Source organism: Taurulus bubalis (assembly GCF_910589615.1).
Source record: "Taurulus bubalis genome assembly, chromosome: 6".
NCBI lineage: Eukaryota > Metazoa > Chordata > Actinopteri > Perciformes > Cottidae > Taurulus > Taurulus bubalis.
The window spans coordinates 22,692,131-22,718,177 of NC_136594.1; the positions used below are offsets into that span (position 1 = coordinate 22,692,131).

Below are 26,047 nucleotides of genomic sequence, written 5' to 3' on the forward strand. Positions count from 1 at the left end.
ATGTGGTCTTCTCTTCCTGCTCCATCGGCGAGAGGAGGAATGTAGTTCTCATGTCATGTTGCTCGTGCTGGTTTGCCTCATCAGCACAGTGAAGTATAAAATGACTAGAAAACGTCCTTTTTTTTTGTGTCAATCTACAAAAGTTGGTCAGACACCTCTGGCACTGCATCACTCTCGCTGCCCCCAGCGGAGCATGTTTTCTGTTCTACATGTATGTCACAGAGGGGAGGAAGTCAGACGTGTCACATCCTGTCAGAGGTGACAGGTTGTGGGCCTGCCAGCAGTGGGGGAGGGGAGAGGGTGGTAAATGCCAGTCTGCGCTGTCCTCAACTGCAGTGCTGTGGCAACATCGTGCCTCAAGCAAGGCATTATGGGTGGTCTGTCACAGGGTCTCTTGATTCTGGGATGAAGACGTGAATTTCCAGAAATTGGTCTCTGGCTTGCACAAACACGTTTATTTACTTTGATCCGATAAAGAGACCTAATTAGCGGTGCGTTTGGGGACAATTTGCGGCTGCGACTGAGGAAAAAGACTCAACCTCAAGAGCAGAACTCGGCTCTGAACAAAGCGACACTTCTCATTTCTTCTCGTCGAGCAGCATCCACCGCTGTAAAATTCCAACCAGCCGCCCCCCACGTTTCATACTGGGTGGTTTGAGTTGGTACCCTGGACCAGTTCCTCTACTGCAGCTGTGGTTGGGTCAGCGGCTGGACTCTCCCATTTCCCCATCCTCGTTCCTCAGAAATGTTACAGGTGTGGTAAGTTAGCTTACAGTCCTGAGAGCTGTCCTGAACAGCAGACTCTCGCTCCTGCCGTTTGCGTTCTCAGTCTCGGCTTTCAGCTATCAATCCAAACCGTGCTCCCTGGTGTTGTATTCATTTTAGCCCGTCACTGTTTTTGTAGCATTTGATCTCACCTCATCTCTCCCTGGACATTCCCTTTACCTCAATGACCCTTACCTCCACATATCTCTCTCTCTCTCCCCTCCCCCCTCTCTTCTCACTTTTTTTCTTGGTCTTGTTTGGAGGCTCTAAGGGACCGGTCGTTATCGACACCACCAGAAGTTTCCGCGCAGAGAACTGCATGTCATCACCGAGCAAGCACCATCTGCTTCGCTCCGCGTGGAGGCCAGGGGTCACATTCTCAGTGGGCCGACGCGTGACGAGGCTGAAAGACGATGTGGGCCGGTAGCATTCTTCAGAGTTTTTTTTTTTTTTAAAGTGCCGACGTCTGTTTGTGTCGGCCGCAGCCATCATCGGCCTCACCGAACCTCATCGTCTTACACGGCGGGGAGTTGTTACCGTGGAGAAACACGCCGTTTTTTTACAAAACCGCAGCGGTGCTCTGGTTTCAAAGTACGGATGAGGGATTTCCTCTCACATGTGAACCTCCTCCATTCTCCCATCCCTTCTGTCGACCTCACGCTCGTCACTATAGCGACTGTAAACACGCCGCGTTATCTCCCTCAAACAGAACGCAGTGCTGCATTAAGCGAGTGGCCTCTGCACCTTTTATTTAAGAATGTGCATACACTTGACATTGAAGTCGCCACGCTAGGCAACCACTGGCAAATGGAGAGACTTGTGATTTTTTTTTTTTTTTTTTAAACGCACCCAATTTCATTAAAGCAGTAGACAAAATAATATTAACACTTCTTGGAGACGGGGAAAGGAACGATTCAGCCAGCACCGTAAATCTGCCACAACATACTATCATGTGTTTAAGGTTCCTGTGTTTGGTCTAGTGAATACTTTCACTCTTCTTTAACTGACGCACCTGATTGATCACAGGATTTGGCCCCAGATGAGTCATGTCTTGTGTTTCTCTGAAGACACGCGTACCAAAGGGCGATTGCCACGTCTCTACGGTAGCTGCTGTTTGGCGTCGAACCCAATATGGACCGCCTGAAGCAGTGTTTGCAGTTATGGTTGCTTCAAAGTGGTTGTCTATGAATCTTTTCCATTATTTTGTCAAGTGTTTACAAGAGCTGGGTGGTTTCAAAGAATGACGATACCAGAACCATTCCCAGTACCCTTAAGCTGTGTGGAGGCCATCCCTGCTGTGTGGGTTGTAACGGCCGCGATAGTGGGCCAATACGTTGCATTACAATCGAAAGAATGCTTGCGTTAATTTGCTATGACCAAAACCATACAAATATACAATTGGTAGAAAATGCAGGTATTGTTTGACTGGAGAAGTTTCTATTCTTCTTGATACTGGGTTATGTCAGACAATACCGTAAAGCTTCCCCATGTACAGCTTCAGTATGAGGGCTTTTTTTGCAAATCTTTCAAGCCTTTATATCAAAATATAAAACTTGCTGATATCACTCGTTTGAATAGAGCTCTTCCTGTGAAACATAGAGGTATTGCTTTTGCCATCTGAACCTTTGTCTCAGCAGATTACAGCTTGATATGCACTGCGGGGTTAAGCCATCTAGTCGCTCTGCATAACAGATTGTGTGTCTGACTGTCACAGCTGGGGCTAAGTTTCATTAGTTAGTTAGTGTCAGTGCTCATTATCAGGAAAATAAGTAATTAAAGTAGGGCTGGAACTGCTGCTGATGTGTTTTAAATGAATGTGTTTAAAGTGCTTGAGCCCCAAGATGAGAGGGTGTAGTTTTCATACCTGGCCGCACCCATAAGACGACTCGATGCATTTATTTGATTTTTTTATATTATATTGTGCATATGTATGTTAATCCTGTATTCCTGTGACACACTTATGACTCGGGTGCATAAATCTTATTTCTGGGCCTTCCATCCAGTTCAGCCGGATATCAGCAGGTATACAACTTAACGATCTCTTCCTCTTCCTCTGAGGACCAGTGGAAATGTCATCTCCGGTTTGAAAAAGAGAGCGAGAGAGAGAGAGAGAGAGAGAGAGAGAGAAGGGGAAATACATTTGCGTGGACACACAAACACACGCAGGAAAAGGAAATATGCAGCTGAACTGCACCAGGCAGGGCAGAGACTCGCCTCATGGGAGCCATGTTTTTTAAATAACAGAGCTTTCAAAGAGCAGACGGTGTTTAAGAGCTGTCAGTAACGGTGTGTGAGTAGAAGAACAGACATGATGCCGTCTTCTCCCAAAGCGCAACCCCCTGAGGAGTGACTGGACAGCTTCAGAACGTATGCTTAAGACAGACTGAAGGCAGGGAGGAGGGAGAACAAGTACCTTGTGCCTTGCAAGGAAAATGCACTTGTGCAATATATCAACAACAATACAAAGTGGCTATTTGGGTGTACGGCAAAACTCATGACACGTTTTAACTAATTGATATCACCATGAAACTTCCCAAGTTGATTACTCCAATTAAGACAATATTTTTTTTTGTTAACTTGTAATTGATGTCAAAAAATGCAAATGCCGCAATAACGTATTAAATATGTGCAAATGTTCACACAGAAATCTGAACATTGGATGAAGCCAGGTTCAAAGTTATTGTTTCAGTTTGTTGATATAATAGTCAGTTTTTTTGTCAGGGAATGTTTGGATAACTCTTTGTATCACATGCTTTTTTCTTTCCACTAGTCTGAAGACGTATGAAAGCAGTAGTCAAAATTGATCAGTGCATGAACAACAATGTTTTTACTTTGCCTTCAGACTTGGACATAATGTGACGTTTGGTAGAATTCCTTTATAGATTAGAAATAATCTGTTTGGTTCCTGACGTTGCATTCTGAAGTGTCAATGCAACAAAGATAAGTTCCATGTTCCAGCGCCAGAGATCACAAGAAACTATCTAATTATCGTGGATTTCTTATCCTGCATGACGGCAGTGAGATTGTCCAAATGTTTTATCGTAGAGGCAAACATCAAAATCTGTTTGAATCCAGAACTGAAAATAAATGGTCAACTATAAAGTAGTATTCAGAGCGTCAGTCATCAACCACACTCATTTAAACACTTTGACTCTCGCTACATGTTGTGCACGCCATGAATCATTTAACTTTTTGTCTCCTTCACCCCTTCCGCTTTCGTTCCCTTTCTGCAGGGTTTTATTGTCAGAACAATAACATATGAAAAATACTTTCCCATATGATCTAGAGCTGGGCTAAAAGGTGGTGAAGTGGTGCTTCCAAGGGAAAGGAAAGGAACGTGAATTTCTTTGGTTTTTTAAGAGGCCACTCGAGAAGACAATGAAAGCTTTGTTCTGGGCATCGGCGCATTCAAGTTTCACTCTGTGAATATTAAATGTAGAATTGGTTGTGATGTGCCTGATGGGATTTTAATGAAAGGCTTGAGAGGGTAGTGTTGAGTTCTGCGTGAGTCCCCGGTGGGAAGGGGATCCTCGGCTCCAGCAAAATGCAAAACGCTATCTGATCGGAGGGGAACGCTTGGTGTTGGTTTTCCAGGAGGATTACATTACAGGTCAGTTTTAAGGAAGTGGGTTTGATGCTTCAGGTTGGTGGTTATTGATATCCGTCAGCTCAATATTTACATGTTGCATACTTCTAGAAGCATTAACATCATGTATTACTTTTCTGTGAAGGCTGAGGTCAGACAAGAATGCTGCCGGAGAGCAGTTTAGTGTTTTCTGGTCTCAACTCAGCCATGCTGGCGTTAAGGATTTAAAAAAAAAAAAAAGTAAAACGTCCGGCTGTAATGTTTTCTAAGGAATCTGTTGAGCACTCTCTGACTTTAAGACTGTACACTTCATCACTTTTGTCCTGCCTACAATATACATACATGACTATATGCAATGGTTACAAGAGTTTTATTAAAGCCGCTAAGGGGGAGATATTGGACCCCAGTGTGGGGTCCGGATCCTACAATTGGCTTTATGCAGCTTCATAGCATTTTTATATGAAATCAAACTCCACGCCCCAAGTTGCATTGGCTCTTGGTAGAGCCATGGATGTTTTCTGCGTATACTTGTCCTGGGGCCACGGGAGAAATTTCACTTGGTTGCAATCCGTAACCTCACCGTTAGATGGCGACAGATCCTACACACCACGCCTTTTTATAGCAACAAACGTTTTAATATGGACGTTGTCTCTCATAGCTAGACCGGTATCCACTCTGATAGAGCGCTTGAAAAAGATCTGTCGGGAACAAAATTCTACATGACAGTGAAAAAACCCCACTCTTGGTTGTTTGAATTTCTTTAAACCGGGAGGCACTAAGTCTCTAAGATGCAGTTACAGTGCCTTTGCAAGGTAGATAGCGTATCCAGTCTATACATCCTGAGTCAGACTGATGCGGATGTAGATGCTGTGGTTTGGCCTGCTGTGAAACCCTCGGTGACAGACAGGAAACTACCATAATGCAGATAAAACACATTTTTACAGTTACTGTTTGAGTGGAAGCACTTTTCGCATGACAAACGCCAATGATCGTGTCTTTAGACCACCATTAAACAGCACAGCGTCATCCTCCAACATGTGAGGATGAATATACTAATGGTGATGATGAAACGGCCTTCATTCCAGTGGAAGTGCCCTCATTTGAAGATAAACGGCTCGAGTCCTCTCTTTGATGGGATCTATCCGTTCATGCAAAGGATTAACCTGAACTTGTCTCCATTCATTAACCGAAGCGCTCTAATCCTAAAATACCGCTTTTGCATGTCACGAGGCAAAAGAAAGCGATCTTCACGCAGTCGGCAGTTTAATAGAGTTATTTTCATCTGGGTCAAATGTGTTTTCTCAGTGAGGGGTCGATTGAAGTTTATCGATGCACCTGTTTTAGTCCTCAGCGCAGGTCCGATTCCCACATCATTAATTTGAACTGACCCACCAGGCTTCAGCTCTTCAAAGGGAGTTGATTCCAGCAAAGTCTCACGTATCTTGTCCTATTTTAAGGCGCCCGGTCTATCTGGTTTGAGAAGAGTTGGGATCCAACGGTCGAGGCCACTCATCTGAGTCACACTGTACGTCTGTAATGAGGCTACTCGTCCAGAAATGTTGTTCGCCGCCGCGGCGGAGGTTATCGGCGCTGTCTTTGTGGAACATCATAACGCTCGAACGCAGATCTGACTCATGAAGAGGCACTTTGTTGTGGACGCAAATGGCAAAACTGTCGCTCTGATGCATAAGGGGCATAAATAACGATTGCGAATGGCCCGGCTCACCCTTTAGCCCTGAGAATGAAACCATTGGGGAGTATACATGCTGAGCTGGACCACACAAGAAAAGAGAAGTGGATGTTAAAGCGATGGTGGCTCTCAAGCTGAGTGACATGTCTGACTCTCCTTGCACTGCCGTCTTGTTCTTCCGTTTCCCGTTGCATGCGTGTCTCCTGTTCTTGTTACTACGCCTGTGTGCGGTTGCTGCTGCTACAAGTGTGACTGCTTGTCTACTCTTAGAGAGCGGCAGATGGCCCAGGGCTGGCATTGTCACGGCAGGCCCCTTTGGCTGCAGACCTGGAAGTATGTCATTAGAGCTAATCTGCATTCTGTCAGTCAGTCGGAGCTCAATGTAATACGAGTTCATCACAGGGTTGGCCAAATGACACTATGCAAACACTTGCAAACATCTGACCGGCGAGAGATGAATTGATCCAAATACCTGGGGGTTATTGTATCGCTTTCTGAGACGCTGCCTTTCTGTGTCGGGTTTCTTGAGGATTGGCGACGCAGCACAGATTATCTTTAGTCCACCGGGACGAGGCATTAGCAGGAGGTTCACGTTACAGCAGGGATTGAACCATATCTTTGTTTTTTTTCTTTTAATGATGAGGGGGGGGGGGGGTCTTATTTCCCCAAGTTTTTTGGAAAAGATTTGCTGAGTTTTAGCCAAGCCACATGTGGCCTCGCATCTCAGTTCATCTGTTGAAGGTGTGGTTCCCTCCTCATGGACCAACATTGTAGCTTGGAGAAGAAGAAGAAAAAAAGGGTATTGAGTTCAGAGAGGTTCGGCTGACTCATCAATACTCCCATGACTTTTATTTTCTTTAAACGTGCAATTTACAAGATCCAGAGCAATAATGTAGCATTAGGCCAGGCCCGGGGTGACGTGGCCCAAAATCCTCCATCACTCGATGGGTCCTTTCAGATCTCAGTAACGATGTATATCACAATACAGCATGTGTTCTGGTATTCCCATCAATAAATGGTTTATACGAAATGACCACATGGTACTGTATACTTGTGTGTGAACTAAATAGTTTTTAATTTCTTTTCTCATTTAATTAAAACTCGATTATAGGCTTTAATCACGATTTGATTCCTTTAAAAGACGATAAATGATCATACGGAGTCATCGCCCAGCCCTGTTAATTAGCTGTGAGCCGCCGGTGAGAGACGATGGAAATGCTCCCAATCAGATATTTAGCACCTCTAATGTGTTACAGGGTGAGATTGTACTCCGACACGTGTGACTTCTGTGATCACAGTTTACACCCATTCACATCGCTTCATGAAGAGGTGGTTGAACTAAATCTTTGGAGATGAACCATCAACCTCCCCATGGTGTAAATGTGTGTTTCTGCTTCCTGTTAGACAGGTGGTCCCAGGTGTGCCCTCAAATTAAAAGCACCTACAGTGATTATTAGCAGCACCTTTCCCAGGACAAAGTCACAGAGAGCCAAAGAGGGTCTTTTCTCTTCCTTGTGGAGAGCCTGTGCTTCATAGCTGCAGTACAAGCTGGAAAATGTCTTCTCAAGATCGCCTGCCTCTCTACCTCCATCTCACACTGCCCGTCTTATCTGAGGGTCCAGGAAGGAAAAATGTTCCACTGTCATCTGTCCTGCTCTCAAATTCTTATCACCAATGTTGCAAAAACATATTACAGGCTCTGCGTCGCGTCAGACAAATCAAAAGCACAAAGGCTCCTATGTTCTTCAGCAAAAAGCTTACAGATGCTGGTGCCTTGAACTCTCACTGATATATGAGAAGACGCAATCAACCCAAAACAGAGCCTGAATCCATCGCAGCTGCAGTACACCGTACAGTGCATAGTCAGGTGGGCTGTCAGCTTCAGGTGTGTGTGTCTGTGTGTGTCTGTGCGTGTCTGTGGTTTGGAGTGTCTGTGACTTCAAACCTCACACAGGCGACACCACAAGTTTCTGAAACGTAGCACAGGAAGTGCTGTCTCCTCCTACATTGAGGGGAGTGCACTGCTGCAAGCACATACTAGCCCATTTGGCTGAGTGGAGTTGTGTTGCAGCGGTGCCTCAGCACACACACACACACACACAGCCTTCGTCTTCTACACAACAATCTCCTCCTTAACGTGAGGCATAAGCCGAGATTTGTTAGTTGGCAGCGCTTCCTCCCAACAAGGTCTGTTCATTACTTACTAAGTCTTTTAAGAGCTCCACTTCTAATTTACAGATGTTCTGTTTCAATTTAGTCACAACTTCTACATCATGTTTTTTTTTTTTTAAAGAAGCCTGCATTACTGTCGAGGGCTGCACTACTACGATGAGGTAGTTGCTAATCGAAAATTGTATGCACCATTAGAGAGCAGATGTGTGTCCGTTCCCATGTGATTTACTGGTGAGCTTCAGGGTTGGCTGTTTGCACTGGACCACTGGGGAAAGGATTCTTAGTTTGAGCGTTATGGGAAAGTTTGTCTTCTTGTTTTATGTGTTATGATTGCACATCTGCACATGTGTCTCCCTGATGGCACAAGTTGGGTTTTTGGCAGTTCACAGTTGCAATTGACAGATTAACAACTTTTCAGTGTCGTCTCTCATGAATGTGAAGCCTGGCGTATCCTGTTTCACACAGGAAATGAACGGCTCTGATCAGTATCCTCGCACCAAACTGTGTGTGCTCTGCAGTTATGATTTCACATGCGTTTGTTGTATGTTATGCGGTTGATTTTGTCAGTCGCTTTTTTTTACTAATTTGTGAACTTCATTGCTTAAAAATCACACTTCATGAATGCATCTTGTATAGATTCCATTTAAATCTTTCCAAAGACATACATTAATCTATTTTTTCGTCTTGTCTGTTCACCTGCATCCCTCAGGGTCAGAGGTCAGTCTGAGCCACAGCAACATGTCGGAGTCCGCCAAGCCCCACCACCCCAACCCACAGGGCAAGGGGGAGAAGACCCACGGCAGCGATTTCAGCTACGTGGGCATCGATGCCATCCTGGAGCAGATGAGGAGGAAGGCCATGAAGAAGGGCTTCGAGCTCAACATCATGGTTGTGGGTGAGTCTGACCCCACACACATTTATTTCAACCTTTAGCGTCCCAGTGAGACTTACCCTTGTCATATTTAGTTTTACAGAAAGAAAAGATGTTTAGATTTTAATAATAATACATTATATTTATTGCTGCATACATTGTTAAATAGTGGGAATGTGATCTAAAAGGGTTAGACAAATTTATTTAATCTCTAAAAACAGTCCAAAAGTTTTACAACTTGCAGAACACTCAAAACACACAAATCCCCCGTCCAGAGCAATAGCCATATGGGCAGGATAATTGCTATCATGTTCCAATTTGGGAATAGAAAATCTCAAGAAGAAGCCTCTTCAGAAGGCGTTCAATCCCCATGACTTTTCCCACCTTTTGTAGTGTTATGTTGTGTCCTTAACCCTGACCTTGTCTCCCTCAAATTACATACATATGCAGCTAATTTGCAGTTTATTTAAAATCTAATCAATTTATCTTTTTGTTGTAATGAGTAGGTAATGCACTTTAATTTGAAAACCTGTGCTGTTAATGCTAAATAATTGCATATGAAAGATACTTTTATGAGAAAAGATGGATCACCATAATGTATAATGTATGACTGAATATCTGTTGTGTGATGTAAAGATTAGTGTAACTGCTCCCATCCAGCCCGACCTTGAGCTTGATTCATGTTAGATTTAAAGTCTAAACTGACACAGATGTATCTGTGAAAACTTGAGGCTGTAATTGCTTCCAAATGTTTGCAACAGTTATTGAAAAAAAGGTTACCATCTGCAATATTTTCATCGTTGGCAGCAGCGACACAAAATGCAGAACAGAGCACATAAAACAGGATGTCATACACCGCTTACTATGCAGATTCTCTGACATGGAAAATATCGTTCCATTCTTTTTCTGCATGACATTCATCATGAAGCTTCTCCTCAGCTGTACTCTGAAGTAAAAAAAAAGAGAAAAGAAATCAAAAACATGTGTGGTTTTACTGCAGTTACACTGTTAAGAGTCATGGTGCTTTCCCGTATTAGCTCTTTTATTTGTGTGTCAATGATGTAACAAACAAACACGCTTGAGTGGACAAAATGGTGCCGTCAGGCTGAGAAAGTGGCGCAATGACGGCGATTACTCTGACCAAGCTGAAGCTCACGGTTCCTTAGAAAACAGCGGCACGCCACCAGTTATTGTAGATCCCACCATTGAGTCTGTGCACACGCAATTATCCATAAATGCACCTGTGTCCGTGACTCTGGGTCTGAAAAGTGGAGCCAATGCAGAAGGGCCTTAAACTTGCATTCTTTCTAATGGTCATTCTCCTGGTTGCAAAAAGAAGTCAGATTGTATAGAAGTCTATGAGAAAATGACTATTTCTCACTTTATTTATTCCCTCAGTAAACATGAGTTTATGTCTCAATAGCTGGTTTCAAGTCTTCTTCAAAACAACATAATGTTCATAATGTTCATTTCCAAAATGCCGAACTCGAGGCTTCAAAACGTCAGTCCACAAACCAATGAGTGACGTCACGGTGACTCCTCATATCCATGCAGCCTCTATGGCACGTAGGCGGGACCGAACCGTTGCACATGTTGCCGTCAGAGAAAGGAATGTCTGAGTCTTATCACTCACTGAGATCACTCAACAAGAATATATGTTGAAAAGCATCAGCTACGAGTTATAAGCCTTTGGTGTTCATGTTTGGCTCCTACTGGGATGGTGGTAGTTATAGAATGCAGTCAGTCAGATTTCAGGCCCTGCGGGGCAGAGTTGTGCACGCAGCCAGACGGCATGATTGGCACGACTCCAAGGAGGACTGATACTGTTCATCAAAGGAGCCGTGTGGACGTCTAGATGTCCGCCACTGAAGTGAAAGCGTGAGAGTTTTCGTGGGGAAACGGGCGATGCGACTGACTGATCTAAGACACGCACTTTATCCCGTTGCACATTTCTACATCACGCCGACATGTATCCACTTGTAGCGCTCCGACACCACGAGGATGAATGAAACGTGTCGTGAGATTATGCAGCACTGTTGTGGAACGATTCCCTCACACTCCTCGCACCGCGGAGAAAAGAACAGTGATGAGTTCACACACTCGTGAAGGGATTGACAGGCCGGAGCGTTGACTTTTAGCACAACAGCGACGTATCAAGTTCTTCTGGGTAATGCGTTGGCAGAGAGTTGACTAACACTTCATCGGAGTCCTATTGCTCACTGTCAGGCCAGTATTGACCTGCCTTTAGTGCCTGGGAAAAATGTCTCAATCCATTTCAGTTTATTCGATGTTTGACTTCATTTTGCCACAGTGGGGCTGCATGCGATTTGTAGAAGTGAACTAAAATCCGAGAGCCAGGACAACGGGATGGAAATCCAAAAAACTAGGGCATCTTTCAGAGTCTAATAAAGTTGTCCCTCTGGTGTCGAGCGAGGACGTGAAAGGTTGCAGCAGCCGGGGTCCACTGTGGTTTCCTCTATGAGACGCATTTGCCTAATCCTCACCCTATAGCCAGCTGACCTTTACGCTTTCCACCACACAGAGGGCAGCCAAGGTGTGTGAGAGAGAGAGAGAGAAAATGTGTGTGTGGGTGAATGCAAGCTACTCAGTAGACTGAATGTAGAATGTGTGTGTAACAGAGATGGAGAGAGCGAGAGGGTGGTGGAAAAGGCCGCCCTGGGTGTCACAGAGGGCCCTGGCAGCTTGGCAACGCTCCACACGCCACGGTGGATGTCCATTGGGACCGTGAACAGAGGGCGACGGAGAAATGTGAAGTGTGTGTGTGTGTGTGTGTGTGTGTGAGAATTATTCAGTCACACAGAATCAAATTTTTGAAAGTTTCCGAAAGGCGCAGTGTGGATCCCACAGCTCACGCCTCCCTTTTCAAGACTGCAGTAATGTGAGACCGCCGTGGCAACACTGATGATTCGCTCAGAGGCCATCCATACCATAATAACACTACTTTTAGCAGCAGCGGAAGACTGACAGCGGCCGGTGGTTCGACGGTGTTGCACTCTGTGGCTAACGTTACTGCAGTTTCACAAGCATGCAGAAGAACTTAGGTGGCCTTCAAGTAACTTAAGTTCACCCCAAAAACGCAAAAGGCCCTCTCTAGAGCCGCTGTTAGGTTTGTCTCTATATTTCGTCTAGTAGTACGTAAACAAAACATGTCAAGAATGTTTTTAGTCTCATTTTAAAGTCAAGGTTTTTGGAATTTAGACCCTTGCAGACTTGTTTTACTTGTTTAGTGTAGTCATGTAAAAAATGGCCTGTGGGTGTGGGGTCTATACAATACATCTGTCCTCTTGGCCTCCACAGCTTGCCTGTCTGACCCTGCAGCTGCCCTGCTATGCTCGGGGTCTATTGACACACACACACACATTCTGTACGATCCATGCATTAGAGATGATGTCAAGTGCATTCTCATCTCAAAGGGATTTTTTAGAGAAACAACTCTTGAGTTGAATGAGGCTCTTGTCCTTGCGACTGTCCGAGGTTAATCCACTAGGGAATGTGTTCCCAGTTTCTCTAACGAGGTGTGTGTGTGTGGGTGTGGGTGTGTGTGTGTGTGTGTGTGTGTGTGTGTGTGTGTGTGTGTTTTTTTCTGATCAGGGCAAAGCGGCCTGGGGAAGTCCACTCTGATGAACACCCTGTTCAAATCCAAGGTGAGCCGTAAATCGGTGCAGCAGAACCCGGAGGAGAGGATCCCCAAGACCATCGAGATCAAATCCATCAGTCATGGTTGGTTCCTGTCCAGTCGCTTACAGCCAAAATATTAATAGTATTATTAACGGGTGTCATATATCATAACACTTTTTTTGTGCGTGTCCAAAATAAAAGCAAACTAAATAACCTTTCTTTTGTCTAGACATCGAGGAGAAGGGAGTGAGAATGAAGCTGACGGTAATTGACACTCCGGGCTTCGGGGATCAGATCAACAATGAAAACTGGTGAGCTGATGTTACTTTATCTGATGAAGGTTTCTCCTTCATTCTGACCCGGTTATCAAAGCCAAAGTTGTATCCTTCTATTTGAATACATAGAATATGAAATGCTTGGTCAGCAGAGTCGCCGTCTCATTCCTGTTTCCTTTGCCAGCTGGCAGCCCATTATGAAGTTCATCAATGACCAGTATGAAGCCTACCTGCAGGAGGAAATCCACATCAACAGGAAGAAGAGGATCCCGGACTCCAGGGTGCACTGCTGCATTTACTTCATCCCGCCCACAGGCCACTGGTGAGATCCCACTCTGTGCCCCTCATTCCACAGATTTCTCCCACAGCTGCGGTGACTAATTCGGCCTTCTGGGAATCTCCCGCTGACCCCATTGTCTGGCCACAGCTCTTCAACCACATCCCTCTCCAGCTTTTCTTTATCGTCTCTCTCTCTCTTTCTTCAGTGACCACATGTGGAACCCATTCCCTCCTCAGAGACTCTGGACATCACTTGAAGAGTCTGGTTTCACAATGAAATTGGACTCTCCAGTTCTCATAGTTGAGAGACGTGGGAAACAATTATCAGGACGTAAAAGTGTCTGATGTTGAGTATGAGATAGTGTAGAGGTTTAGGCAATATTACAAACACCTTTTCAATCAAGTGAATCACTACCCCTTAAAGTGGTTTTATTGCTACATTTATATATATATATATATTTTTTAAAGGGGCAGCATGATTTAATTATTGATTCAGTGCCTTCATTATTCCTCTGGAAATGTTGTTAAACAGAGAGAAGGGACACAAAGTGGTTCACAGATCCATCCCAGGTGGAGTCTAAGCTGTTTTTTTTTGCAGAAATAAAACCGCCCTCGGCAGAGCACACGTCTCTTTTAAAACAACCAGGTGATGGGGCCTTTGTGTCGACGCACTTTTTAGCTGCAGAGATGACGCAAAACCACATTTTCTCCTGCTGCTTTGTCAGTGATTAGGGTCTTTTTTTTTTCTTCTTCTCCAAGTCCACTCTGTAATTTGTTCCATTCGACGGCGATGATTGGTTTGTCCTTATGCGCACTGCGGGTCAAGGAGGGAGCACAGCGGGGCTCAGTGCTCACACGGAGGGTTTTACAGGCGATGGAGGACCGTTGTATTGTACACATGTGGCTAAAAGTACACAAAACACCCACGCACACCAACCACCTAAGTATCTCCACAACGCTTCATACGTCTGCGCACCAGAAACAGTTGCCCACTTAAGCGTTCCCGCCGTGTGTGTGTGTGTCCCATTGTTTGACAGACCCCCTCATCATCTGCTCACATCGCCACAGCTGCAGTTTTAGAGAATGTGTGTGTGTCCCAGTTCATGTAAAGAAGTGTGTGTGTGGTGGACTCAAGTGGGCAGCAGGCATGCTAACACCTGCAACTACACGCGTGTGCGTTTGTGTCACAACTTACAGCTCAGTTCAGCACAAAACTATCTTATTCATTTGCACCGTATTCAAAGTCTCACCACCCACACATCCATACACTGAAACGTGTTCATGAATGCATGACAACACACACTCATTTTGAAAGAAAAGAAACAAACAAACATCTGTCAGGAAGTGCCGTCTTCCTTGCAGCCAACCAGAGAGTTGTAGGCAGTAGGAAGAAGGAGACATCTGTTGGAGCAACTGGTGTGACCGGGCATCGAGATGGATGTTTGTCAAAGACGCAGTCAGATGTTATATGACACTCGGAACAGGCGGCATTCGGCACATACTTGCAATCACATCTTCCGTGTCCCCAAAAAAGGGGTCAAACCTTAATAAAACTATGATTTGTGCATGATTTCAGGCCGTTTCATGAACGGAAAAATAGTGCTGGAACAAATCGTTTTTACTTCAGTGTAAGGCCAGTTGCAGTTTTAAATTACGCCTGTAACCAATTACACAGACGCAGCGCCAGAAGCCTCTGGACGCCTCTGCCATGTGACCACAGTCCAAGAATGGCGGGCAGGAAAAACGATGACGGAACTTCCCCCCGGTCGCCCTCAGGGGCCTCTATTATTGGAGATAGCTTTTTTTCGATTGTCCTTTTTCTTTCCGAGGCTTCCTAAGCAGCAGTTTGTATTTATCGAGGCTGTAATGCTATTTGCGCGTCAGCAATTTGCTCCTAAGTTGCTTCTGTGGGTTTCCGGCAGATGAGCGGCGCTCGCTGAAGCGGAACGCGCTCATGGCACCGGCAGCCATTTCCGATAATGGCAGAGTCGGCCATGCTGTTTCCCCTTCTGGGCAATCTTGTTGTTACCTCATTCAGCATGCCCTCCTGCGGAAAGGAAGGTCCGCACTTTGACTCATCGACTCCGAGCTGCTTTCTGATCTGTTATATAAAGGAAGCAAAGGAGCGGTGTCTGCACTTGTGGTTGGCTGTTTCCTCCACTTCTCATTTGACCTCAGCTTACCGTTCTCAATTCACGTGAACATGACATGAATTTGTGCATACATGCATTTCACTGGCCGTCTGTGCGTCCTCCACATGTTCACGTGCAAAGATACATGTGTACAAACGGATGTGTCCATGTTTGCTCAGTCATGCGTGTGACGCGGCTTGCATGCCAATTTGTACGTTCCTGCATCTGCACAGAGACAAATGCGGATACAGAAATTCTACTCGCTAAACATTCACACGGTGACATCATCAACCTCTTTTCTCCCCTCATCTTTCTCACTATCCTCCCTCTCTGCATGCATGCGGCGCGTGCCAGTTTTCCCCTCGGCATGAAATCAAACGCATTAAAAATAGTGGTGTCTGGTTGAATGCGCTTCACTGTGTCATCTCTCTTTACCTTTGTGCAGCCCTGCTTCTCCTTTCCTCTCTCGCTCCATGACGCATGCCCTCCCTATGTTTCCTCCTATGTTTTACGGCGCGACATGCTTGTCAGTCACTGTGGAGAGCCAGGCCTCTCCCCCGGCTGCCCCTGGGGTCTTTGAACCAGGCTGGCCTGGCTTGGCTGGGGCTAATTGGAGGGCAGAGCAGGCAGCGTGAGGGGAGGCGGCCTGGAGGAGCAAATGGAGGCAGTGTTGAGATAGAGGAGGGAAACACGCGGGAACAGAAGAGCAGTTTAGAGGGATGTAGGACAGCGCTAATCAGTGCTTCAAACTGCCAAAGAATATCCTGAAAGGAGGATGTATTTTTATTGTGAAAAGCAAGAGCTGACGGTTTTTACCCATTAATCCTTCTGCAATCTCCTGAAATCACACTTAGAAGAGTGTAACAGGAAAATGGTTCCAATGAGTAGAAGAAGGAAACATGTCAGTAAACATGACCAACCAGGGCCCTCTGGTGTAATGGAGTAGACCATGATTGCCCTCTAGTGGTTTATGTTGTTCATTACGTTAATTTTAAAGAATTCACATGCTGATACTTTCCTGTAGTAGTTTATTTTACTTTGTGCCACAGAGAGAGAAAAGGGGGGAATAAAAAAAGGGGTTTGCACAAATCTGCAGCGCTGTGTAACCCATAGGTACAACCATGTAATGAAGCTGTGCTGTCATCTCTCTGTTCCCTTCCAGTCTGAGGCCTCTGGATGTGGAGTTCATGAGGCGCCTGAGTAAGGTGGTCAACATCGTCCCCGTCATCGCCAAGGCCGACACACTCACCCTGGAGGAGAGGGACGACTTCAAACAGACGGTGAGACGCGTATTTAGACAAACCAAAAGGGCTGCTTTTCACATGTGGCTTTGGTTCATCGCATCCTCCCCATCACACCTGCAATAACCTGTAGCGGGTCTTTTTAAGCTCAAAATACACGGATGATGAGTAGGTTAAACCGTCGGCGGATTCCCCTTCACAGCCGCACGTGTTTATGCATATCCACAAGCGCAGGTCGGCAACACGTGAAGAGCTGCCAGGCACCACAAACAAAAGCCATCTGGGAAAGCCCACATTGTGCCCATCCTGGGGATTAGGCCGACGTATCATCTCTCTGACTGCAGGGCTGCGAAAGTCCTGCTCAGTCCAGAAGGAAACGTTTAAGAAGTCTTTTTTTTTTTTTGAGTCATTTATTTACTGAGCAAGCGCTCTTCAACTCTTAAGTCTGACTCTTTTTTTAGACGGCGAACCTCTCTGCCCAGTCGCCCTCCGAGCAGGCAGGCCCTCCACAAACCAAGTGAATTCCTTGGTGATCTTACACCTCAAAGTTCAGAGAGGCCTCCACCTTGTGGTGCATGAAGAAGGAAAACAATACATGAACCATGAGTAGATTCAAGAAGTTCCTATGCTAGTAATCCCAGGTAATTTATCTGTTTGTGATACTTTGGTGATCGTCAAAGCTCTTTTAGAGTTTGGTTATCTTTACTTTAAACTGCAAGGTCAAAGTCAGCCAATGTCTACAGAATTAACATTGGAAAACTATGAAGGGTTTCATTTAAAAGGCAGGTTTCTGAGCAGAAGGCCTAGTTAGTAATCTGTTGTTCCTCTCTGGGATTATTTTGCCAATAACCATAATATTTAAAGAGATTTTTAATATATTGATTTAATGTTATCCTGTGAATTATCCAATGTCTCTTAAAAGAACTAGTGTGTATCTGGCGCCATCTATTGGTGAACTTTCAGATTGCAAACACCTGGAACTACGGTGGCCAATAAAAAATACAACAATTCTTATTTTTAGGTAATTTTACACTAAAGAAAACATGCTTATTAATACTATCTTCCATTTATACCAATATATTCTCCTAAATGCAACACACTGTTCCATAAATCACACTTTGTCCATCTTCCTGCACTCTTATTGTTACTATTTTATTTTTCAAATTACCTATTCTTAATATCGCTATCGTGAATTATTTTTGGCTGGGAAAATCAGATTTTGCCCTCCTTGTTTTATTCCAGTAGTCTAACGCACAATGAGACTCCACTGTAACCTCGCCGCCTTTCCGTGGCTTTCCCTGCTGCACCACATTCTCGCCCCACCTGGCCTCAGTCTTAGACGCTGCATCGCTTCCTCAGTGTGTTTCTGTTGTATAATTCACAATCCACAGGAGGCAGACAGCCACCTGCCTTCCTCCTCCATTTCCTTTAAAGCTCCATCCCTCCTTCCAAGCCTTCAGACTTCCCTAAAAAGCTTTATTCATTTTAGAGGAACACGATGGGTGTCTTGGCTACCGTCTCCCCCCCTGATGCCCGCAACACCGTCCAATAAGAACAAAGCAGGGATTGGATCAGGCCCTGGCAGAGAATGGAAGCCGCGGGGCTTGTAGCTGGATTGTTTTGTTTGGCCGCACATGCTCCATATGACCCTGAAGATTATTGACTAAAAGCCTCTCGTGCCAAGTGTTTCTTTTTTCTTTTCCTTTTTTTTCTCCTCCACTTTCCCTGCAGCAACTTGCAAACAGAATAAGAGGGGTTTCACTATTAAACGTTCAGCCTCAGCGTGTCCAGCTGTGAGTGTCTGTTTGCATTTCTCTAACCGACAGTTGATGTGGCTTTTTGCGTCCTATAATGTGAGCCTGAGAAAAAGCTTCCAAGGATAAACAATGAAGTGTTTGATCAAGGACCAAGTGGAAATGGTCAGAGTAGTAATTGTGGGAGTGAAGAGTCATTCATTAAAAGGACGTTTCTCCCAGAAGCTTGTCTGTTTATTTTTCTGTTTAAGTCATTATAAAGACATCTAAAGGAAAGGGAAGGCCCTTCAATACGCCATACCGTTGCCTGGATGTCTTTTTTTTATTTTTTCCTCAGAGCGGATAACCTCCACGTTAACTCCTCCGTGCCGAGGATATTAGGCGTCTGTCCATGTCAACACCAGACAGGATAACATAACCAATCCTTTATTTAGGTCCTAGTGGGTTCAGAGCTGCTTCTAGTCACGTCTCCGGCCCAGACCTAAATACCTGTATGTAAACAGATTCAGCCCAAGCATCAAGTGGTGTTCGCATGTCATGGCGACTGATTGATTTCACATGTCGGCCCGGCATTGAGAGATGATGGATGAATGGTTTGGGGCGGTTTTGGTTCGTACGCCAGTCTGACCTTCCTTTTGGTTTCGGCTCACATTTCGGCCGTTTTGCATCCTGTAATGATTCAGCTATTGCGATTACCAAGACTCGGTTAATTATATGCTGTGCAAGATAACTTTGAGTGCGGTTCCTGTGTGTATTCGGGCAATTTGATTTCATGTCACTGCGCTTGGCTCTGTGCAGATTAGGGAAGAGCTGCGAGCCAACGGAATCGATGTTTACCCCCAGAAAGAGTTCGACGAGGACGCAGACGACAGGATGATCAATGACAAAATCAGGGTGAGTTCAGTGGAGGGCAACCTCCTGTGTCTCCGGACATCATGGTCCTCACAAATGTGTACTCTGCAGGTTTAATTAAATTAGTGTGTCATTTGTTTTTCTTTATTTTTGACTCCTCGTTTCTTTTTTTTGTATATTCGGAAGTCACGATTTTCACACACAAAAAAGTCAATAACAGCATGTTGTTCTAGTAACGGTGAACAGCCAGAAGCATGACCTGAAAACAAATCGGCGGTGTCGCTTCATTGAGTGTGTGTGTGTGTGTGTGTGTGTGTGTGTGTGTGTGTGTGTGTGTGTGTGTGTGTGTGTGTGTGTGTGTGTGTGTGTGTGTGTGTGTGTGTGTGTGCACTCAACAGGAGATGATCCCTTTTGCTGTTGTGGGCAGTGACCAGGAGTACCAGGTGAACGGAAAGAGGATTCTGGGAAGGAAAACAAAATGGGGCACCATAGAGGGTAAACACACACACACACAGCACTGCCGGTTACTCATGCTGTCAAGCAGACAGTAGAAATGATTCACTGGAGGTCTGAAGGCTGACCAACCACAGATCAGCATCCAAGCTGAAATGGATTGAGGTTAAAAGAAAACGTACATTTAAAGTTTGGCCGTATCGTATATTATAATGTCCATCTGCACGGCAGGAAATCGTAAAAAGACAAAACGTCTCATTTACTGAACTCGCACATGGATTCCCACATGTTCAGTTGACAGCGCGAAGGAAGGCCTTTTTGACAGATCATCATATTGACACTACCGGGTCAGCGGGCGGCGTCCACACAACGCACCAGCAACAACCGCTTCACAAAGACAACAGACTCTCTCTTTCAACATGCGAGAATTAACAAACTGCATCTTTTTAAAGTCCGGCCAGCTGGTTGAACCATCTGTTGTTTGACTACCAGGCGTTGTGTGTACATACGTCTCTGCGAGTCTGTAAATAGGGACGCGTACGAGACGGGAGGAAGAGATTTACACGGACTTTGTGTCCTCCGGGATAACGCGGACACACTGCCTCACGCTCACTCGCTCGCACGCAGCAACTGTGATACAGTTTACGTTTCTGTTGGCCCGTGCTGCATGCTCACACTGCCAAAGAGGATTTTATCAAGCGAATGTCCTCACCTCACCCGTGTGTGTGGGATGGTGTGTGTGAGAAAGTATGATTGTAGGTTTATTACTGTTAAACAAACACTGTTTCCGTCCCAGGATGCACTTCAGCACACTCTCCTGCAGTGCATACGGAGCTCTATAGTTTATTGGCGCGCTATGAATGCATTGTAAAACTTAAGTATCTCACAAAATATAACCCATTTTTTATATCCTGTAAATTATTCAGACTGTAGAATCCAGAAAGCTGCCCGTCTATTTCATCTGCGACTCGGCGTTCACTGGGAATATGACCTTCAGAGACGTGTATCCGTGTAAAGTTAGCTGAGGGACTTTTAAACTCTGAAAGGTCCCATATTGTAGAAAGTGAGATCTCCATCTCTTTTTGATTATAAAGCAATCTAGTTGCTATATAAATACTGTGAAAGTATCACAACGCTCCATCCATTAAAGAGACGGGCGCTAAAACGGAGCGTTTCAGACAGACGGTGAATACAGGTATATTTAAACACACGGTATGAGAAAAATAATGTGTTCTCTGAATATTAAAGCATGTACATATGTTCTAGTATAAACCCTAAATAAAAGTATAAACCTGGAAATAAGTATAATATGTCTCCTTTAAATTGTGGTGTAAAGTAACACAGTCCATGCAGTCAAGTTCTTCTGTACTTTTTACTTTCACCCGATTAAAACAAAATAGTGAATCACAAGTGTGCAGGAGGCAATCTATTCAAGATTTTAAAGATTATAAACACACACTTATATATGTATATTGTGTCACTTATAATGAATGATTACATTGTTCCTACTTCAAGCCTCATGCATTTAGTTCGAGATGAAACAAAGCACTTGTACTCGCTGAAAAGGTGACATTTCCGAGGTGGTACCATGAGCCCTGTTAGGGGTGGCGACACTACTCTCGCCGCAGGCATTATGAAATTAACTCCGCAGAATGGCAGGGCGAGAAAAGGTGAAGTACACCGACGGTCTTGTCCGGCTAAAAAGAACAATGGCTCCATTCTCGTAAAGCCAGGCGGTGGGAGAGCGGGAACGAGGAAGAGGAGGAGTGAAGAGGCTGCTGGAGTGGAGACCTTTCAGAGGTTGTGGGGGACAAGTAGATATGAAAGGAGGAAAAGGAGTCGAGTCAGGCATTTAAATGTACATGTATATAGGGTCTTATAGGGACGAGTAGAGAGTGGAGATACCAGCAGTGCAGTGCGCTACAAAGTAAGTAGCGCCTTCCCTCGACGACACTAATCAGCGCTCCCAGACCCAGCAGTTATTCCACTCTCCTCCTTTCAAAGATATTTTAATTTCCTGCCCATGGATTTCAAAGCTTTACATAAATAGCACCCTCCTTTTTTTTCCTCTTCTTTTTCATTTACACTCTTGACATAATCTATAATTCAAACATGTGTTAGCCCTACCGGAGGCACCGGCAGCTTGTCACGGAGAGTTTGTTAAAACGTCTCACTTAAAGTTCTCCAATACAGAGGAGAGCCGAGATGTATTACACTACTCAAAGTGGGTTATCTTGGCTTAAGAGAATTGCCGGAGATGTCATGTTAGAGGACGCCCTTCGGTCGACTCGTGAACAACACTGCAGTTTTGTGGCGCTTTTGAGGAATGGCAAGTGGGATATCGTGCTACTTCAAACTATTTCCATGCGTGTAAAGTCATCTCGACTGCTGTATACAAAAGAAACTTCAAGATTATTTATGTGTTTCTCAAGTTATGTGATTCAACGAATGTCTCCTTTTTCCCCCTCTGTCTGCAGTTGAGAATATTGCACACTGTGAGTTTGCTTACCTGCGAGACCTCCTCATCAGGTGAGCATCCTTAATCGCTCCAGAGCTGGTTGAACGAATTGAAAGATATGCAGGAATCTGATATTAAAGAAATGTTATGGGCCGCTTGCTCGATTGGAAGGAACTCGCTTCTTCTTTGTGGAAATGAATTGGAAACGGCACCGAGAGTCTACGAAGCTGCACTTCCCTTCTGAAATCAATACTAATGAAATAGTTTTCGATGGCTTGAGTACTTCCCTCAACAGAGTTACAACAGGCGTGTCTACACATGTTAGGATTTGGGCTTGTTAAACAGGACTCTCATCCGTAGACGGTGGAAGTCTGACATATTATTTGTATATATAAAAACCTGAATCATATCTGTTTATTCTCAATACTTAAATGAGCACAAAGATATTGATCACCCACTCGCGTCTTAAAGGTAGTTTTTTCAACCCACACAGACACAGATGGCAGCTAGCGTCCCTTAATCACAAAACGCTGCTGGCAGATGAAGTGCAGTTTACATTTACCGCATAAAAATGAACAAACCATGCGGTACGATTGGCCTGCGGCATGCCACCCTCTTGGGGACCACTGGGCTAAAACGTATAGAATAACACAAAAGCATGTATTTAACTTGTAGGCATTTGCTGTAAAGCTACATGCTTACTGGTGTTGCACCTCCGTCTTCTGTCTCCCAGGACACACATGCAGAACATCAAGGACATCACAGGCAGCATCCACTACGAGACGTATCGCGTCCGCCGGTTAAATGAGTCCAACGGCCACTTCATCCCTCACCCGTCCGACCATCCAGCTGCTCAGCCGAAGGCCAACGGTCAGCCGGAGGCGCAGGCCAACAGTCAGCCGGAGGCGCAGCCCAACGGCGCCCCGCAGGCCAACGGCGTGGCTGCTCAGCACGAAGCCCGGTCCCACGAGATGTAGAGTCAATATATACGATGTCGGGACACAGCCGGGCACGAAACATACAGTCGCTCATGTGTTCTGCTTCCATGAACACACACACACACACACACACACCCACACACACACCCTCACACACTCACACACTCATGCTGTGAAGCCTATCTTTTTGTTACCTAGAAGGACTATCTACCTAACCACGGGAAGTTCCACGACACAAGATTCAGAGTAAATCTCTCAATTTTCCCTCAATTTTTGTTTATTTTCCTTCGTTACAATTCTGGGGAAATCATGTCTTTCCTACAAATCCACATTGGTGACTCTTTCCTCCCCCATCCATCTGACTGCACAATACAAACTACATTCAGAGTTGTTTACAAGAATAAACCCTGAAACGTGTCAGGTAATGGATAAACAAAAGTAAATCTATACATGTTTCAATGGGATTATTTGTAGAGCAGTCAAATAAAAGTAAATCATCAGTGACACAATGTACAAGATTTTGATCAGAATTGATGAGTATGATGGGAAAAGAGTGCACATAAAAGAGAAAAAGAAGGCCTGTTGTGTACAGAATACCGTTGCATAATCTTGGGATGATAGCTTTAGCCCTTCAGGGTTTTCCAGATGATGAGCAATGGCGTCCAAAATGAAGTACAGCATATCAGATGATGACACATTAGCTCTAAACTAGGACGTTGCTGTTCCTGTAACTGTTAGTGCCACTGGCCTGCTCTGCTTTGTGTTGTGGTGTATAGTTTTGGATAGAAATTAAGGTTGAGTAGGGATATTTAGATTAGGTTCATAGTATCATGGGGAAAGTAAAGATATTGTTGACACCCCTGCACTGCAAAATAATAATAAAAAACTAAAGCAGTGGCAGTGTGGAGCAGCTTTTGGAAGAATTAGTCCCCGTTGTCATTTTTCCGTCGTATTATGATGTTTTTAAAAACCCTTTTTGCCAAACCATCCCGTCTTTCTATATAATGCCAATGTTGTGTAATACAGTCATACCTTGCATTTTACATATAATATTGTATTTTTATTGCTGTTGTTCATGTTCTAATGTTATTGTATACAATGGGAGTTGTGGAGGAATCTGTGCATCTGTTGTCCCACGCAGCCGTTTTGTCCATTTTTATCCTGACCAAATAAAAGTCTTTTTTTTATCTGTTCTAAAGAGAAGCACATACATTATATAGAGTTGATTTATGAATAGATATTTATGTGTATGTTAAGTGTAATCAGTTTAATTCAACTTTCATTCCAACCGTTGGCTTCCAGAGGTTTGTTGCAGGTCCAGTGATTATCTTTTAGCTCTAGACGTGTTTGTTTTTAGTGGCCTGCATTCACACACTATGCCGTACCCGGTTGGCTCGGCTGCACTATAACTAGCACCAGAGCGCAGAAGTTGTCTATATTTGTACATTGAATACAAACCGATCCTGCCGTTAGATAACGGTTAGAACCGTCATATTTACAATGCAAGATCATGGGGACATATTACTACCACTGAGGGGAAGAATTTGTGCCAAAAAACTCTTTAACGCCCATAAAATTACAGAGCAAGAAAGTTCTTGTTAATATTTGGGACTAATATGCACATTGATACAAACTCATGCAATATTTTTATAGAGGCTACATCTAAATTTGAAAGATTTTCTAACGAAGAGTATGTTTTCTCTAAGTCACAGCAAAAATATGTTTCATACAAATATACAGAAGAGAGAATGCATTCAAACACCAAGAGAACTATTGTCTTTTATCCAGAGAAAGTTATTGGGTTACACCTTGTTTACTGTTGTAAAGTTCTTGTGTAATTTGTTATGGTATCATAGATTAAGGCTCTATCTTTGATATGCTATCTTAAAGAATAAAGATTGATATTTTTATTGTTAAAAGTTGGTTGTCTTGATTGTCAAAACCTAATTCAGTGAAAGACGGGCAGCTTAGCGCCGGTGCTCCTCTATGCCGACGATTCCCAAAAGTTTAATTAATTAGAGCAATTCTCCAAATGTCAAACTCTTAAAAAAACATGTCAATAGTCATCAGTTTGGCGACTAAGTTTAAAATGACATGTTTTATTTAGTTTAACATTTCTTAAGTGTATCCTGTTTTAAAATGCAATCTTTTAGATTTCACATCAGATATAACTGATGGACCCAAATCTTTTTTTCATCAATAACTTGAAACAGATTTGTACTCTTTGGATGTTTATAGAAGTGTCCCCCTCTAGTTAAGGGATAAGCCAATAAACACATTCTCAAATCTTGTTTGTGGGAAGAAATAAAGTGCAAATGTTGGACTATGTTCCTTCAAGAAACGGAAACTAGAATCCCCGCCTCACGGTTGTCTGCCTTCGCCTACCAGTCACGTCCAAACTCAAATCAGCTCATCCTGAACGATCGTTTGTGCCAAGTTTGAGGAAATTCAAGTTTGAGGCGCTGAGATATCCCCTTCACGATAATGAACCAGACATACGTTCGTACATAATGGAGGCATACAAATAACTGGAAAAAGGGGGTGTAGTCGTTGAATTGCATTAGTTGTTGGACGAGAAATATATAGAAAATATTACAGTATAGGCTCTCGGGCTATATTATAGAGGCTTTGGCCAACTGTGTCAACAATAAGCTCTGCTGTGAATTTTTTGGGGAACGTATTCAATTTGATGCCACCTGCTCAATAACTAAGAGAGCAACTTTGAGCTTTAATTGAGCCCAGGTCATAAATAAACACATATATGCAGTATAACAGGCAGCCTAAATCCCCAATACAACCCCAACTGAGAGGATATGTGCATTTGCAGCTTTGCAGTGGCATCACACCTCGCTCACACAGCCCTGGCTTAATAGGGCTTCTCATTTACACATCCCGTCATAGTCTTTCTCAACTACGCTGCTGCTCCTAATGTGTTGACAGTG

At 44.2% G+C, this 26,047-nt stretch overlaps 1 protein-coding gene across 2 annotated transcripts in view; it reads left to right on the forward strand.

Annotated features, from left to right (window-relative positions):
* Positions 1 to 24,966, forward strand: part of LOC306737552 (septin-9-like) — a 49,369-nt gene extending 24,403 nt beyond the window's left edge. For both annotated transcript variants that reach the window (XM_079219287.1, XM_079219288.1), the window contains 9 exons: positions 8,923 to 9,108; positions 12,697 to 12,825; positions 12,953 to 13,034; positions 13,183 to 13,320; positions 16,572 to 16,689; positions 19,203 to 19,298; positions 19,655 to 19,751; positions 22,187 to 22,238; positions 22,901 to 24,966. In XM_079219287.1, coding sequence (XP_079075413.1) covers positions 8,923 to 9,108; positions 12,697 to 12,825; positions 12,953 to 13,034; positions 13,183 to 13,320; positions 16,572 to 16,689; positions 19,203 to 19,298; positions 19,655 to 19,751; positions 22,187 to 22,238; positions 22,901 to 23,144 — 1,142 coding nt within the window. In that variant the 3' untranslated portion in view covers positions 23,145 to 24,966. The remainder of the gene's footprint in view (positions 1 to 8,922; positions 9,109 to 12,696; positions 12,826 to 12,952; positions 13,035 to 13,182; positions 13,321 to 16,571; positions 16,690 to 19,202; positions 19,299 to 19,654; positions 19,752 to 22,186; positions 22,239 to 22,900) is intronic.
* The last annotated feature ends 1,081 nt before the right edge of the window (positions 24,967 to 26,047 follow it).